Genomic DNA, 16,304 nt, shown 5'->3' with positions numbered 1-16,304 from the left:
TTCATTTTAAGTATTACCAAATGTAATAATTTAAAATAATGCATTTTTAAACTTATATATTATCTCTCTTTATCGTGGATGATGTGTGCTCTGATATATGTTTGGTTAAAAAGTGTTAAATATTCAGATCTTTGTTTTAGGTGAAAACCACAACCAGGTTTCCTGTGTAAGATATGTTTTATCTCTTAGTCAAATCGGAAACTTTTTGTCACTCAAACACCCAGACCACACTCTCCCACCCATCTCACCAGCTATATAAACTGAAGAGGGAGGTGATATCTGCACTAATACCATTCTGCTCCTGACCATCATTATCTTCATCATTCTCTTCAACATCATCATCAGCAGTCATGATCTATCGTTCTCTCCTGCTGGTTCTGCTGGTTCTTGCCTGCCTTCAGTCCTTCACAACAGCCAACAGTAAGATAAAGTTTATTATTATTATTATTATTATTATTATTATTATTATTATTATTATTATTATTATTATTATTATTATTATCATTATTATTAGTAGTAGTAGTAGTAATAGTAATAGTAGTAGTAGTAGTAGTAAACCGCTGGTTGATGCTAAATTTCCTAAAAAGCTGATCAGGTTTCTGTAAATAAGCAGCATTAATAAACCACTGTGTGTTTGTCACACTGTTACAGTAAAATACTGAGTGATGTGGTGGTGTGATGAAGCAGAGTTACTATTACACTGTAAAGATGAGGATTGTTCTGTAACAGAACGTTCACAAGTGCTTTATTATCTTATACCAAAAAACAAACAAACAGTTATTTATTTATTTATCACTTTTTGTAATACAAGTTAGTTAATGTTCTTAATTCTGCAATTATAAACAGTTCCTTCTGTCTCTTTGTTTTTATTCGATCTTCAATTTAATAAAACAAACAAATAAACAGAAAATAATCAATTAATGTTAAATAAAAATCTCCCTAGAGAAAATCTCACCTTTTAATCAGTTTATGTGTCCCATCTGCTGTACACGTCCTTGTAAACAAGCTGTTACTATAGAAGCAAATAAGTACATTAATATAAACCTGCACTACAGTCAGAGCTGCTGTTATAGAGAATTAATCAACACCTTCTGACCAATCAGAGTCCAGAACTCAACTGTGACATAATACAGTTTAATAGCTGCAATAATCTGCATCTGATACTAGATATAAAAGTGTTTAATATTTTCTTATCACAGAACTAAATGTAGAAATGTTTTCACACAGATGGAAAAGGACCAGATCAGTGCTGTACCGATTTTGTGATACAACCAATCCCTGTAAGAGTCATTACAGCGTATGCAGTAACAGATATTCAGTGTCCAAAACCTGGAGTCATGTAAGTGTTCAGTCCCTTGTTTAATTTTAATCAATAATAAAAGTTAAAATTTCATGACTATTAATTCTTTATGTTTATGTGTAATAGAATTGAACTTGGTACTGAATCTAACTTATAAATCTTATATATGAATCTAACTTTATATTATCTTGGAGGTTTGGGGTGTGTCAGAGTGTCTGATTTTATTAGTTTCACACTGATGTAAATCTTCTCTCTCCTCTACAGCTTTACTCTACAGAATGGTCGTCATGTGTGTGCAGATCCCGGCTTCAAGTGGGTGAAGCATCACATGTACAGAATTAAGGAGCGTCTGTTTAACAGTCTGAACAAACCTACAGGGAGTTTAAATTCTCTCTCCAAGTAATGAATAATTATTTTATAAAATGGACTTTTTACATAATCAGACAGGAGAAACAAAGCTTTTAGTTATAAACTTAAATATAATCTGATTTATTCTACAGACTGTTAACATGAATTCATTTACTTTTTATTGACATTTCTCTGCTTTAAAAGAAAATCATGTTGGTTGCATTCAAACATTTAACAAGTTTATGTACAACACTAATATATTAATATATGTAACATACACACATATGTCTGATCAGTGTGTTTGTGTTTTCTCCCATGCATGACTTCCTGTTCTGCTGCAAAATTGATTTAATTGTCTTCATGCAGTCATATTTCTCTTTCTCTGTTAAAATCCTTTTTTCATGTAAAATAATCTGAGTTATACTTACTGTTTACAATTCCTGATTTTTTCTTTCTTTCTCTAGTGATTTGAATTGTCACAGAATAGTAGAAGAATGAAGGTCAATATATATATATATATATATATATATATATATATATATATATATATATATATATATATATATATATATATATATATATATATGATTCTAGGAATTAAAGAAAAAAACAGAATGTAGATTAAATAGATGATAGAATGAGTTTCCTGTGGTGTTTTTCTGTGCAACATACAAATAACCAAAGAAGAAACTTTACATTTTATTTCTAATTTATTTTAATGCCATGTGATTATTTTTTATAAAAGAGAAAGAGAGAAAAGGAACAAACAGAAGGGTGTAGAGTCTAATGATAATGTGTAAAATTTAATAAACAGTTTTGGTCACAGTTCACAGACAACAATTACCAGTCATTATATCACAAACTCTCTGTTTTAGAGAAAATAAAAGAATTTACTTATTTGTGAGCTTCATGAGAAGAAATGAACTGATTTGATTAAAAGACACAGAATTCCCATCATGTGTGTACTCTCTATACTTCCTAAGCAGCAGCGCCCCCAAGTGGTGGTTCCATGCAGTAAAATTGATCATGACCGCTGACGCTGTGATTATGAAAAACTTTGTTGTTTCCTCCACCAGAGGGAGCCATTGCCCGAGTTTTACCCACTTCCATGTCAAAGGACACTTCCACTTAAACCACACGACCATTAACTTCAGCATGAAGTATTGTTTGTTTTCATTGTGTTTCTGACTGATTTTCTGTTTTTTTGCTGATTTTGTCTTTAAATAAATCTGCTAATGGGTCCCACTCCTAGTATATTAGTATCTGTGGTGGTATAGTGCTAGTATACTTGTATATAGAGTGATACAGTGGTAGTATATTAGTATCTACATTGCTTTTGTGTTGGTATAATAGTATCTCTTGTGATATTGTGCTATTATAGTGTATAGTACCATATTTTATATAACTTTAAATATTTATAATACTTTTGTTTTAACATCATCTTCCTTCTGCTGTTCAAGTGCTGCAAATCATAAGCAGCATGTTGACAGAATGGCTGGAATGTCACTGGGGCCCAACCAACCCAAAAGGAAGGGTCATGAATTGGTGTAACCCAAAGTTAAACTCCTCTCTGGAATTACTGTTTCCAAAGCCACAGGTTCACAAATTCACCAACTGGCATTTGCAAAGTACCACACAACACATGCAAACATTACTGTGAATAAAGTGGCTTTGATATTGTTTAGTGTTTTATCATGTGCCATGTCATTTGATTATGGTGAGCTGACTGGAGTAACAATTCCAAATAGCTCATATGGGCCAAAAATTGTGTAGTTTTTTCCTGTGTATAAACATCCTACATCCTTTGAAACCCTTTGTACCCAAGATTAGAGGATGAGTGAGGTGAGGACTAACTTCAACTCCAGTGTATGTTTTTGTCCCTGAAATTAAATATCGAAGGATATTTGTGGATGATATCCCTGTGTGCATACCTGACCTTCACAAAATGTATAGTGCCTCCCTTTGAAGCACATGTTGGTGAATTGACGTTTGGTTACATCCTGAATTCATCAATGTATGCTATACACCACCCTGGAAACTTAACAGTATAAGGTATATCAGGACATACAGTACACCGCCCCTTGTGGTGTTGGGGATCAAGACCATGGCCCCCCACCACCATCAGGTGGCTGTGATACTGGAACACCAGCACATCATCCCAGGTCTTATCCCCACACCCAAGGCTTGGTAATCAGCAATATAAGATGGATAGACATGAATGGGAAAGGAGAGAGGGTGGGACTGGGTTTGGGGCACTGGCTTCAGAGAAATTGGCCACTATTTACATGGTATAGGGAAGGGGGAGGGCAGAAAGGAAGAAGGAAAGCACAAACATTTTACAGTAAAGAGGAAGAGAGGCTGAGCTTGCTGTGACAGGATGTGGTTACTCTGTTGCAAGATAATTTACTTCAGAGCTAGACTATTCTAGATTTACCAGATACCAGGGACAGCAGGCAGGCCACCCATTATGCGTCGGACCCACCTCACACTTCTGTGGCATGTTCAGAGAGGTCCACAAACACCTCCAGGATGTCCTTTGGTGTCATCTTCATTAGTGTGATGTGGGGTGGGCCCCACAGAGGCTGCTTCAGGAGTACTTGCCATCTTACCAGGCTCTGACACACCAGGCACTCCACTGCTTGGGCTTGGAAGTGCTGTTCCTGCTGTGTGTGCGCCACTCAAGGAGGGTTAGTTGTTGTGTTTGGTGAGGGATTTTACACATGACTTCATGCTGTTCAGCTCTCTCTCCCATGGCTCCTGTCTTTACTCCTAATTTATCAAGTCTCCTGCTCAGTGCAAAACAAAATTCACCATACAGATGCAGACCTTTCCCTGGCGTTTCTCCCGACTCCACCCCCAAACACCTAACCTGGCCTCCACATTCTCAATGGTATCTGTGGTAATACAGTGTTAGTACATAGCTACCAAATCTGACCTCAGAAGACTACAGAGGGTAGTCTGGAATTCTGAGCGAAATATTGGCACAACACTCCCCACTCTCCAAGATTTGTACTACTCCAAAGTGAACAAAAGGGCATAGACAATCACTCTGGACCCCTCACATCCAGCACACTCCCGCTTTGAACTGTTGCCATCTGGTCGACGCCACAGAGCCCTGAGCACCAGAATGACATAGGAACAGTTTCTTCCCTCAGGCAATCCATCTGATGAACACTTGACATACAGGGAACACACAACACTATTCTTACACATTATTTACTTAAAACACATACTTACTTATTTATATTTCAATTGCACATTTTTCCACTGTACATACAAACTGTCTCTATTATATGTGTTCATGTCTATGTCATTCTGTTACACTGTGTAGCTTCTGTCATTATAACAAATTCCTAGTATGTAAAACATACATGGCAATAAAGCTCTTTCTGATTATAAATACAGTGGTGTGAAAATGTGTTTGCACCTTTCCTGATTTTTTTCTTTACACATTTGTCACACTGTTAATGTTTCAGATCATCAAACAAATATTAGTCAAAGATAACATAAGTAAACACAACATGCATTTTTTTAAATGAATGTTTTTATTATTAAAACAAAATCCAAACCTACATGTTTTCCCCATTTGTGGATAATGACTCTCACTGTGGTTCATTGGAGTCCTAAAACTTTACAAATGGCTTAATAACCTTTTCCAGACTGATAGATCTCAATTACTTTCTTTCTCATTTTTTCCTGAATTTCTATAGATCTCGGCATGATGTGTAGCTTTTGAGGATCTTTTGGTCTACTTCACTTTGTCAGTCAGTTCTTTTTTAAGTGATTTCTTGATTGCAAACAGGTGTGGCAGTAATCAGGCCTGGGTGTGGCTAGAGAAATTGAACTCAGGTATGATAAATCACAGTTACGTTTTGGGGGGCAAACAGACAAAGAAGAACAGTCACTGGCCATAAGACTGTCCGTTTTAGAGAAAATGGCAATGAATCATTTGGGAGCCGAAGGAATCAACTTTTAGCTTCATTCAACTTAGATTCAATTAAAGTAGACCGAATGCTTCCTGATGTTTGATAATCATGTATCCAAACTTTTGTAACCAGATATTTTATGTACCTTTCTAACTTAAATAAACCTTTGTGTAACTTTGGAGGCTGTGTCTGTATTGTGTAATGTGGTGTGTTATTTAACATAAGATCTGAGTTTGGACTCTTTATTGTTTCAACCCAATAAAACTGTACTCATTTTTATCTATAAAATTTTGTGCATTGATGTAAGTTTAGCTGTTTTAAAGTGTTAAAGTCGTTTTAAAGTCTGCACAGATCTATCTCACTTTAACCTCAGCCGGATTTCCTGTGGAAGACGTGTGTGTTTTTTTCTCTCAGAGTCAAACTAAAACATTTTCCCCTTTAACCTAAACCACACCCTACAGATCATATCATATTCCAATCATAGGATCAGAGCTGATCTCTGCAAAAAGAGAATTGTATAATCATCACCTTCATCATCATCATCACCAGTCAAGTTCTCTCCTGCTGGTTTTTGCATGCCATCAAATCCTCACAATGGCTCAGACTATGATAATGTTCACTGTCTTTATTCTGAACCTAATATTATATTGGTTTTAATGATGCTGAAGATACACACAGCAATTTGGGAATGTACATGTACCTGCCAATGGTCCAAGTGGAGACCCATACACTCTACTTCCACTCGTCCAGCCATACATTTCTTTAGGTGAGTCTTGCTGGTTTCAGAAATCTCAGGAAATCCCTCGGATGCTGTAAGAACTGCACATCATAAGCGGCATGTGAACGGAGAATTCTGCTCATAAGTGGCTAGTATGTCACTGGGGCTTTATCCAACAAACAAAATGGTGTATCCCAAATGGAGAGAAAAGGGCAGTTTTCCAAAGAGGTAAAGGGGATCTGCCAATATGCCCTGGTTAAATTCAGTGTTAAATAGAACTACGTTCAGGTTACACAATTTTGTGACCCTTTCTTTTTGGTTGGTTGGAGCTCCAGTGATTTACTAGCCACTTATTAGCATAATCTGTCCAAATGGGGGTGGCGGCTTGGTGGTTAAGGTGTTGGACCTCTGATCAGAAGATTGTGAATTCTAATCCCAGGTTATCACTCCTGGGCCCCAGGTTATCACTCCTGGGCCCCTGAGCAAGGCCCTGAACCTTGATGTGGTCAACTTTCCTGTCAGGCAGTTTCTGAATGTGGAGCACCCCTGGGGCATCTCTATGTGGTTCTCTCTGAAATTAGTGCAACTACATAGAGGCAAAAACATGTCAAATAAAATGTCAATCAGCAAAATGTCAACATGTCAATTTTCTCTGCCTGGAAATTGGCTTGGAATTAACTGCCATTTGTAGACTGAACTCTGGTAATAAACTAAGTATCAGGACTAAGAAGTGGCTCATTTTATTCATGCAATATCTTTACATCCATTTAACCATTGCACTAGAATGATTGGGACCAAGTATATAATAATTATAATATTGCCACTGAGATACAGAAACTTTTGATGTCCAAAACTGAACACTGACCGATATAAAATGACATAAAAAATTGTCTTTTATATAACGTATACGTTTTTTATAACGTACATTGAAATATTATGTCCAGTTATCTTTCCCAATATAATATGTTCATGTTTAAAAAAAGGAAAAAATATATATAGTCACATATATCAAATAGATGAATTCAATTATGTTGAGTTTTTAAAATTTCTAGCAGATGAATAGAAATAAATATGTTCCTTCTTTAAAAATTGTTTAAAAATTAGCAAATATCAAAGGTTGCTATGTAAGACATTTTGACCTTGAAGTAATTTATACTGACATACATGTCCCTTATGCCCCTTTTCCACAGAGGCAGTTCGAGTGCTCGTTCGGAGCCAGAGCCTAATTTAGAACCAGTTCTTTCTGTTTCGACCGCCAAAGCACCGGCTCTGAACCAGGAAATGTGGTTCTTAAGTAGCACCAAAACGTTGCTGAACCAGCACCCGGTTCTTTCCGTTGGAAAAGAGGCATTAGTGACATGTTTTCGGATTGCGTAGGAAACCCTTCCACAAGCCCACTAAGAAATGTGTCCTAGTTTGCACGGGTTAGTTTTGAAAACACAAGATCAACTATCAGAGTTGGTCTTACCTTGAATGCAGGTGTCCTTCGAGTCCCTATGTCTTCCAACAAAGGATCCTCTTCAAGTTCTTCTTCCTAATATATTGTTTGAATCTTTAGATGAAAGAGTAATAAAGGGGAGTTAAATAATAATAAAACAGGAGTAAATAAAATCTTTTTTCAAATAATCAAACAGTATTAAAATAAGTAATTAGAAGACAAAAACAGTAACAAACCAAGAAACAATCTCCAAGTGTATGTATGCGTTTATTTTCTTATGCACACAGAGTATAACACACACTAATCCTGGCTACACTAGAATGCACACCATGTATATTTCAAGATAGATTTTTATACACTTTTTCTACATCAGTTGTTGTTCAAAATTACGCATAGGTTGCAGCAACTCTTGCTGTCACCACTATTTATTTATGTCATCCATACCCTCTGTACATCAGAGTCTCTTCCGATTTATCATTCAAAACACACATGACCATCTATGGTCATATATCTGACACAGTTACATTTTCTTGCTGCTAAGCTGTGGTTACATGTCCCTGCTAAGCAAGCAATAGTCATATACATTTGGTTAAACCTGTGGTTAAGATATCAGGGTCGCAGTGCTCTTCTGCAAGTGCACAAGATAATCATAAACTCATCTAAGTCAAAGCTAGCTGCAACTTAATCCCACATACAATCTGAAAAGTTATATCAGGTTATACAAAATTACATAAAAATGATAAAAGAGTTCTCTTGAACTTCTGAAAAATTAAACTTAACAAAGTATGATCATCTTCGTCAGGCTCTTCATGCTTTTTCTAACTGTCTAGGTACAGAGTCTGATCCGTGATGTCTTCGTTTGTCAGGAACATTTTATTTTATATTCATATTTAAGCTCCTCACCTCCTCCACTAGGGCCTCTATCTTAATCAGGTTTTCATCTATTTTCATTTGATATTTTTTCCTGTCCCTCTGTCTATCTTTTCTGATTTTGTGCTTTTCTCTGCTAGCCCGTTTAACCTCACTCTGTTTCCTTATAGGAATTAAGTTATGTTCCTTCTTGTGATAATCATTTGCAACTTCACTTCTTGTTCTTTCTATTTCCTTTAACAACCTATATGTGTAAAATTGATGTATAAATAAAAAAAATGTTTGTTTATAAAGTAAGAAAAGAAAAAAAAGTTTAAAAAGTTTTATTTTTTATTTTATGACTTAAATGTAGTAGTGTAAGATGAGTTTGGTTACAAAGTGTTAAACATTCAGCTCTTTCTCATTTAGCTGAAAACCACAGACGTGTTTCCTAGGAGAGTTTTTTTTTTTCTTTTATCTCTTAGTAAAAGTGGAACTTTTTGCTGCCATAACACCCAAACCACACTCTCCCTCTCCTCTCACCAGCTATATAAACTGAAGAGTGAGGTGACATCTGCACTAATACCTAAGCCTGCTCATCTGACCATCAAGATCTTCATCATCTTCATTATCATCATCATCAGCAGCAGCAGCAGTCATGATCTCTTGTTCTCTCCTGCTGGTTTTCACCTGCCTTCAGTCCTTCACAACAGCCCAGTGTAAGATAAAGTTAATCTTTATTATTATTATTATTATTATTATTATTATTATTATTATTATTATTATTATTATTATTATTATTATTAGTAGTAGTAGTAGTAGTAGTAGTAGTAGTAGTAGTAGTAGTAGTAGTATTACACCCCTGGTTTATACTGATGCTGATGCTTTGTCACACTGTTACAGTAAAATACTGAGTGATGTGGTGGTGTGATGAAGCAGAGTTACTGTTACACTGTAAAGATGAGGATTGTTCTGTAACAGAATGTATACAAGTGTTTTATTCTCTTAAACCATAGAAAATGTTCAACAGTTACAATATTTAGGTTTTAAAGAGTGACCTTTCCCATGTTTTGAACATGTCAGTGAGACAAGCTAGTACCTGTTCTCGCTTACTTTAGACCAATTATAAACATTAGTTCCTCACCAGCTGCTCTTTTATTCTCTCTTCAATTTAATAAAAAAATCTAGAAACTTGTAATTATCAGAAAGTATCAGGAGTAATGAATTATTGATTACTTATTAAACACTTTATTGGTCTTTCATACAGGAATTGATTACAAACTTTTTATATACATGCTAGTTCCTGTTCTCACTTACATTAAGATAATACAGTTTAATAGCTACAATAATCTGCATCTGATACTAGATATAAAAGAGTCTAATATTTTCTTATTGAACATTTAATCACAGAACTAAATGTAGAAATGTTTTCACACAGTTGTTCCTCTACTAGATAAGTGCTGTGTTGATTTTCTGACTCGACCAATTCCTCTAAGAGAAATTACAATTTATAAAGTAACAACACAGTATCCTGAGTGTTTAAAACATGGAATCATGTAAGTTTACAGCCAACTTTTTATACATTTTTAATAATTAATTTTAATTAATGATAAAAGTTAATATTTTCATGTCTATATTTATGTGTAATAGAATTGAACTTGGTACTGAATCTAACTTATAAATATTATATATGAAACTTTCACACTGATGTAAATCTTCTCTCTCCTCTACAGCTTTACTCTCCAGGACGGTCGTCATGTATGTGCAAATCCCCAAGACACGTGGGTGATTAATCACATGTACAGAATTGAGCATCTTCTGTTTTACAGGATGAGAAACAGTGAAGGTGAGTGAATCTCTATACATTAATAAGAAATTCTTATTTATTTTGTGCATCATTTCCTGTAATAGAGCAGGTGGAATACGTTACGTTTTTAACTATAAATTGACTTAATTTTTAAATATTTTTTTAAATATTTTTTTTCTACCATTATTTACATAATATAATATAATACAGTAACTTACCTGTTTCTGTTTTTAAAAAAATAAATAAATTCTGCATATCTAAACCAGGTTAAGGAGCATTTTGTCTGCTGTTGTTTTTTTTTCATAAACTACAAGACAAAAAATATCAAAATTATTTATGCAATTATTCTCTAATTTACAAATAGAACGGCAAATAAAACTGGATGAGACTCATTTAATGACGAGCTGAAGAGTATCAGAAAGTATCAGGAGTGTTGGTCTTTCATACAGGAATTGATTACAAACTTTTTATATACAAGCTAGTTCCTGTTCTCACTTACATTAAGATAATACAGTTTAATAGCTACAATAATCTGCATCTGATACTAGATATAAAAGTGTCTAATATTTTCTTATTGAACATTTAATCACAGAACTAAATGTAGAAATGTTTTCAAACAGTTGTAGTTGGACCAGGTCAGTGCTCAGACCAAGATTCTGACACAAGGAATCTTTGTAAGAGTCATTGCAGAGTATAAAGTAACAGATCCTAAGTGTCTAAAACCTGGAGTCATGTAAGTGTTCAATTCAATTCAATTCAAGTTTATTTGTATAGCGCATTTTACAATGGACATTGTCTCAAAGCAGCTTTACAGAACATAAACACAGAACAGAAGGTAAACATAAAGAGAAATATAAAGAATGAATATAATAAATTCAAGATATTCTGTATATAGTTCAGTGTGTATGTATGTATGTATGTATGTATGTATGTATGTATGTATGTATGTATGTATGTATGTATGTATGCATGTATGTATGTATGCATGTATGTATATGTGTTTATCCCCAATGAGCAATCAGGCAGCAGTGGCAAGGAAAAACTCCCTTAGATTTGTAGAGGAAGAAACCTTGAGAGGAACCAGACTCAAAGGAGAGCCCATCCTCATATGGGTGACACTAGAGGGTGTTCAGTCCCTTGTTTATTTTTAATGATTAATTAAAGTTAATAGTTTAAAGTTTTAGTTTTAGTTAGTTTAAAGTTTTAGTTAGTTTAAAGTTTTCATGTCTATTAATTCTTTATGTTTATTTGTAATAGAATTGAACTTGGTACTGAATCTAACATAAATCTTATATATGAATCTAACTTTATATTATCTTGGAGGTTTGGGGCGTGTCAGAGTGTCTGATTTTCTGATGTTATTACAGTTTCACACTGATGTAAATCTTCTCTCTTCTCTACAGCTTTATTCTACAGAACGATCTTCGTGTGTGTGCAGATCCCCAAGACATGTGGGTGAAGCATCACATGAACACAATTGACCAGCGTAGACTTAAAAGTATTTATTTAATCATTTTTTCTTGATTTATTCTACCATTATTTACATAACATAATATAATATAATATAATATAATATAATATAATATAATATAATATAATATAATATAATGTGGCTTAGTGGTTAGCACGTTCGCCTCACACCTCCAGGGTTGGGGGTTCGATTCCCGATTCCACTCAGTCCAGGGTGTATCCTGCCTTGAAGCACAGGCTCCCCTTGACCGGAGTAGAAGATGAATGAATGAATGAATGAATGAATGAATATAATACAATAACATGTAAAAGACAAAATATAAAACTTATTTATGCAATTATTCTCTAATTTACAAAAAGAACAGCAAATAAAACTGGATGAGACTCATTTGATGACAGGAGCTGAAAAGTATCAGAAAGTATCAGGGGTAATGAATTATTTATTATTTATTAAACACTTTGTTCTTCTTTCATACAGGAATTGATTACAAACTTTTTATAGATCCTGTTCTCACTTACAAATATGTTTTTAAATGTGATTTAAAAACAGCCACTGAAGGAGCCTGCCTAATGTACAAAGGCAAATTATTCCAGAGTTTAGGGGCTGCTACTGTACTGCAAAGGCACGGTCACCTCTGCTCTTTAATCTTGCATTGGGGGATACTAAAAGCAGTTGCCCAGCAGACCTAAGTGCTCTGGATGGAGCATATGGCTTTAATAGATCTGAGAGATATTTAGGACCAGTGTTATTTAATGATATAAAAACTAAAAGTAAAATCTTAAAATCAATTCTAAAATGAACAGGCAACCAATGAAGAGAAGCCAAAATAGGTGAAATGTTTTCACACAGGTTCACATGGACCAGCTCAGTGCTGTGTGATATTTTGGAGAAAACAACCAAGAGTCATTACAGTGTATGGAGAAGCAGAGCTTCAGTGTCTAATACCTGGAATCATGTAAGTATTCAACTACATTTTTTTTTTCAATTAATTTGAATTAATAATATAATGCAGTTTTTTTCATGTATACTGTTTCTTTATATTAGTCAGTAATAGAATCTAATTGTAATAAAATCAGACACTCTGACATGCTTTATGACCTCCAAGATAATATACAGTTTCACACTGATGTAAATCTTCTCTCTCCTCTACAGTTTTATCCAAAACGATGGCGGTCGTATGTGTGCAGGTCTCAATGTTGATTGGGTGAAGAACAACATAAACAGAATTGAGCTACAGTTTGACAATCTAAAAATAAAAAATGATGGTAAGAGAATCTTTATCCATTAATAATAAAAATTAATAGGGGTCACGGTGGCTTAGTGGTTGGCACGTTCACCTCACACCTCCAGGGTTGGGGGTTCGATTCCCGTCTCCGCATTGTCTGTGTGGAGTTTGCGGGTTCTCCCCGTCCCTCGGGGGTTTCCTCCGGGTACTCCGGTTTCCTCCCCTGGTCCAAAGACATGCATGGTAGGTTGATTGGCATCTCTGGAAAAAAAATTGTCCGTAGTGTGTGAGTGTGTGAGTGAATGAGAGTGTGTGTGTGCCCTGTGATGTGGTTGGCACGCAGTCCAGGGTGTATCCTGCCGTGATGCCCAATGACGCCTGAGATAGGCACAGGGTTCAGTGAAACCTTTAGTGAAACTTGTAAATTGTATTTTTGCGGATTGGAGCTGAAGAGTATCAGAAAGTACAGAATTTGATTACAAACCATTTTAACTGTATGAATTTTACTCTGTTATGATAGCAATATGCATGTTGTCTACATAATGATACTATAAATGTACAGTATAGTGTTAGTGTAGTATAGTGAAGACAGACCTCTGTGAATTTGGCACTCCAAAAAAAAGAAATAATCACAAAAACTATGCCATTTGTTTGTGCTATGTTTTGCTGATTTGTGCTGCAAAAACGAACGTTTGTGCTGGTTTGAGATATTAAACATTATTTTTTTTTGACTTTCCACTCCACATTGCCCAAATTGCTCAAAACCAGCTTAGTTTGTTTGTGCTCGATTTGTGCCCATTTGTGCCATTAAAACAAACGCTTTATCTGTTTTCCTTCCTGAGATATAACCAAAATATTTTCGGGAACTGTGACATCACTCTCCACCCCACAGAACTAAATCATTCGTTTGTGCTTGATTTGTGCCTTTGAAATGAATGTCAAGTATATTTCCCCTTCTTAGAAATAACAAAAACAATATGGATTGTACTGTGATATCTAAATGGGATGACGGTAAGACAGCAAGAAGTTGAACCTCCTGAAGAAAAATGTTAACATGCCTGGCTTTGGTTGAGTTGCATGGCTGCTCGGAGGTATTCAGAGGATTTCAGAGGAAGTCAAAAAACTCTCCCTGTGCTCCCAGACTTTTCCAGGTCTGAAAAAGCCCTATTAAGGAGAAAGATGACAGTATCTTCCACTCCAATACCAGGCTGGTAGGAAAACTTATGTGGATCCATTGATGGATTCACCAGAGGTCAGAGTCTCTCCATCTTCATCAGATGTGAGGTCAGTGGTACCGGTCTGTAGTCCCGAAAGTCTTTTCGACATGACGTCTTTGGTACAGGTACCATGCAGGATGTCGTTCACAACTGTGGCACCTTCCTCAACTTAAGGTTTAGACCAAACACGTACAACAATACACAGCACAGCTGGTCTGCACTGGTCTTAAGGAATCTGGAGCTGGTGCCATCTGGACTGGGTGGGGGAAGTGGTGTTTAGCAGATCAATTCTGTTAAAGAAAGATTCTGGTTATTTACCCAATTCAGGTCACCCTCAGCCTGAGAGCTGGGCTCCTTATGACCTGTGATGGTTTTGAGCCCCTTCCACACACCCCTAACACTCCAACTGTAGCATGTTTTCCTTTCCTGAACCTCTTTCTCAATTCTCTGTGTAAAGTTTACAGCTCCTCATTGCTTCCTGAGTTAAAAACCATCCTCTTCTCTTTCTGGGTTAATCCATAAAGGTGTGTGTAGTGTGTAATAATATAAGTCTTTAGGTCTTTCCAAACCTTTTCTCACCACCGTACATAACTTCAGACATTTTTGTATATTAGAGTAGGAGCAAAATTACTTATTATATGATTTTTTTGTTGTTTTGACTAGAGTTTAACAAACACGCTTTACCTGCTTCATACAATATTGAACGTAAGTAATCACATACACAATAATTCTTGTAGAATATAAGTATTTATATTAGTATCTATAGTTATGTGTACAGTTATCTCTAGATTCCTAGTATAGTAGAGTTTTATCTACAATGGCATAGTATCAATAGTATCTACAGTTATATACTGTTATTATAGTAGTACCTACACTAGTATAAATGGTATAGTACAGTATTCTCTCTTATTATAATACAAACAGAGGGATAATGGTTACAACTATAAATCTAATAAATCGATCTGAGTTTTGCTGATATAGAAGTATTTATAGTGTTAGTATAGCGGTATAGTATTAGTGTTGTGGTATTTATAAAGTGAAAGTGTAAATTAAGTAGCATATATAGTATTACAGTGTTAGTGTTTTTAGTATAGACCATTGTATGGCTTTTGTATATGTTAGTATGAAGGGAAAATGACCTATATGATCTTTTATTGTTTTAACCAGAGCCTGTCAAACCAGTTTTAACCACCTCAGATAATAAAGAACGTAAGTAAATGAATCATGTACACATGTAAATAAGTATTTATATTAGTATCCACTGTAGCATTATATTTTAATATCTATAGTTTAATATCTAGATTTTTGGTATTGTATAGTTTTTTCTGCAATGTAAATTATCTACAGTTGTATACAGCTATTTTGGTATTACATAAATTATTATACATAGTACAAAAAGTTATCTAATTATATATACAGTAAGTAAGTAGGAAGTAATCATTTATACAGTATTTGCTTGTATTGTACTGTGATACCTAAAACTTTATATGCAATGCCACATTAGTATCTACAGTCGTATAAGGTTATACATTGAACAGTATTATAATTAACATTATAATAATATAAATAGAAGGACTGTGTTTAGATGTATAAATATTATAAATATTTTGTTAGGATCTGGACAAGTGCATCTGAATAAATTGCATTGCATAGTGGTATCTACTGTATAGTGGAATGGTGTTAGTATAGTAGTATTAACAGTGTCAAGAGTTAAGCATAGGAGAATCCATAGTGGTATAGTGTTAGTATAGTAGTATAGACTGTTGCACTGTTTTACTGTATGTTGGTATAAAAGTTTTTTTTTTGTTGTTGTTGTTGTTGTTGTTGTTGTTGTTGTTTAACTATTGTTTTAACCAGAGCCTGTTACTACTGAACAAGTTTCTACTTCATCAGCCAGTCAGGACTTGGGTATGGACACAAGTGCAAATACCTAATGCTTTTACTGAACATATAATCTATAAACAACCACAAGTCAGCCATGTACAAACAACATAATCAAGACTAG

The 16,304-nt window shown here is 34.9% G+C and overlaps 1 protein-coding gene across 1 annotated transcript; it reads left to right on the top strand.

Annotated features, from left to right (window-relative positions):
* Nucleotides 1-275: 275 nt before the first annotated feature.
* Nucleotides 276-1,964, top strand: LOC113649476 (C-C motif chemokine 18-like). Its single transcript, XM_027157294.2, has 3 exons — nt 276-420; nt 1,228-1,339; nt 1,565-1,964. Exons 1-3 carry the CDS (start codon nt 351-353, stop codon nt 1,701-1,703), a joined length of 321 nt encoding a protein of 106 aa, XP_027013095.1. The 5' UTR covers nt 276-350; the 3' UTR covers nt 1,704-1,964.
* Nucleotides 1,965-16,304: the final 14,340 nt, after the last annotated feature.

Source organism: Tachysurus fulvidraco, chromosome 1 (genome assembly GCF_022655615.1).
Source record: "Tachysurus fulvidraco isolate hzauxx_2018 chromosome 1, HZAU_PFXX_2.0, whole genome shotgun sequence".
NCBI lineage: Eukaryota > Metazoa > Chordata > Actinopteri > Siluriformes > Bagridae > Tachysurus > Tachysurus fulvidraco.
Note: the sequence above shows the minus strand (reverse complement) of the source record. Positions and strands in the feature narration are given on the sequence as shown.

What these genes read in the sequence shown, in the direction of transcription:
- LOC113649476 (XM_027157294.2), top strand. Translation starts at nt 351, where the DNA reads ATGATCTATCGTTCTCTCCTGCTGGTTCTGCTGGTTCTTGCCTGCCTT. An exon ending in GTCCTTCACAACAGCCAACA is followed by an intron (nt 421 to 1,227) that starts GTAAGATAAAGT and finishes GTTTTCACACAG; the next exon opens with ATGGAAAAGGACCAGATCAG. An exon ending in TGTCCAAAACCTGGAGTCAT is followed by an intron (nt 1,340 to 1,564) that starts GTAAGTGTTCAG and finishes TCTCCTCTACAG; the next exon opens with CTTTACTCTACAGAATGGTC.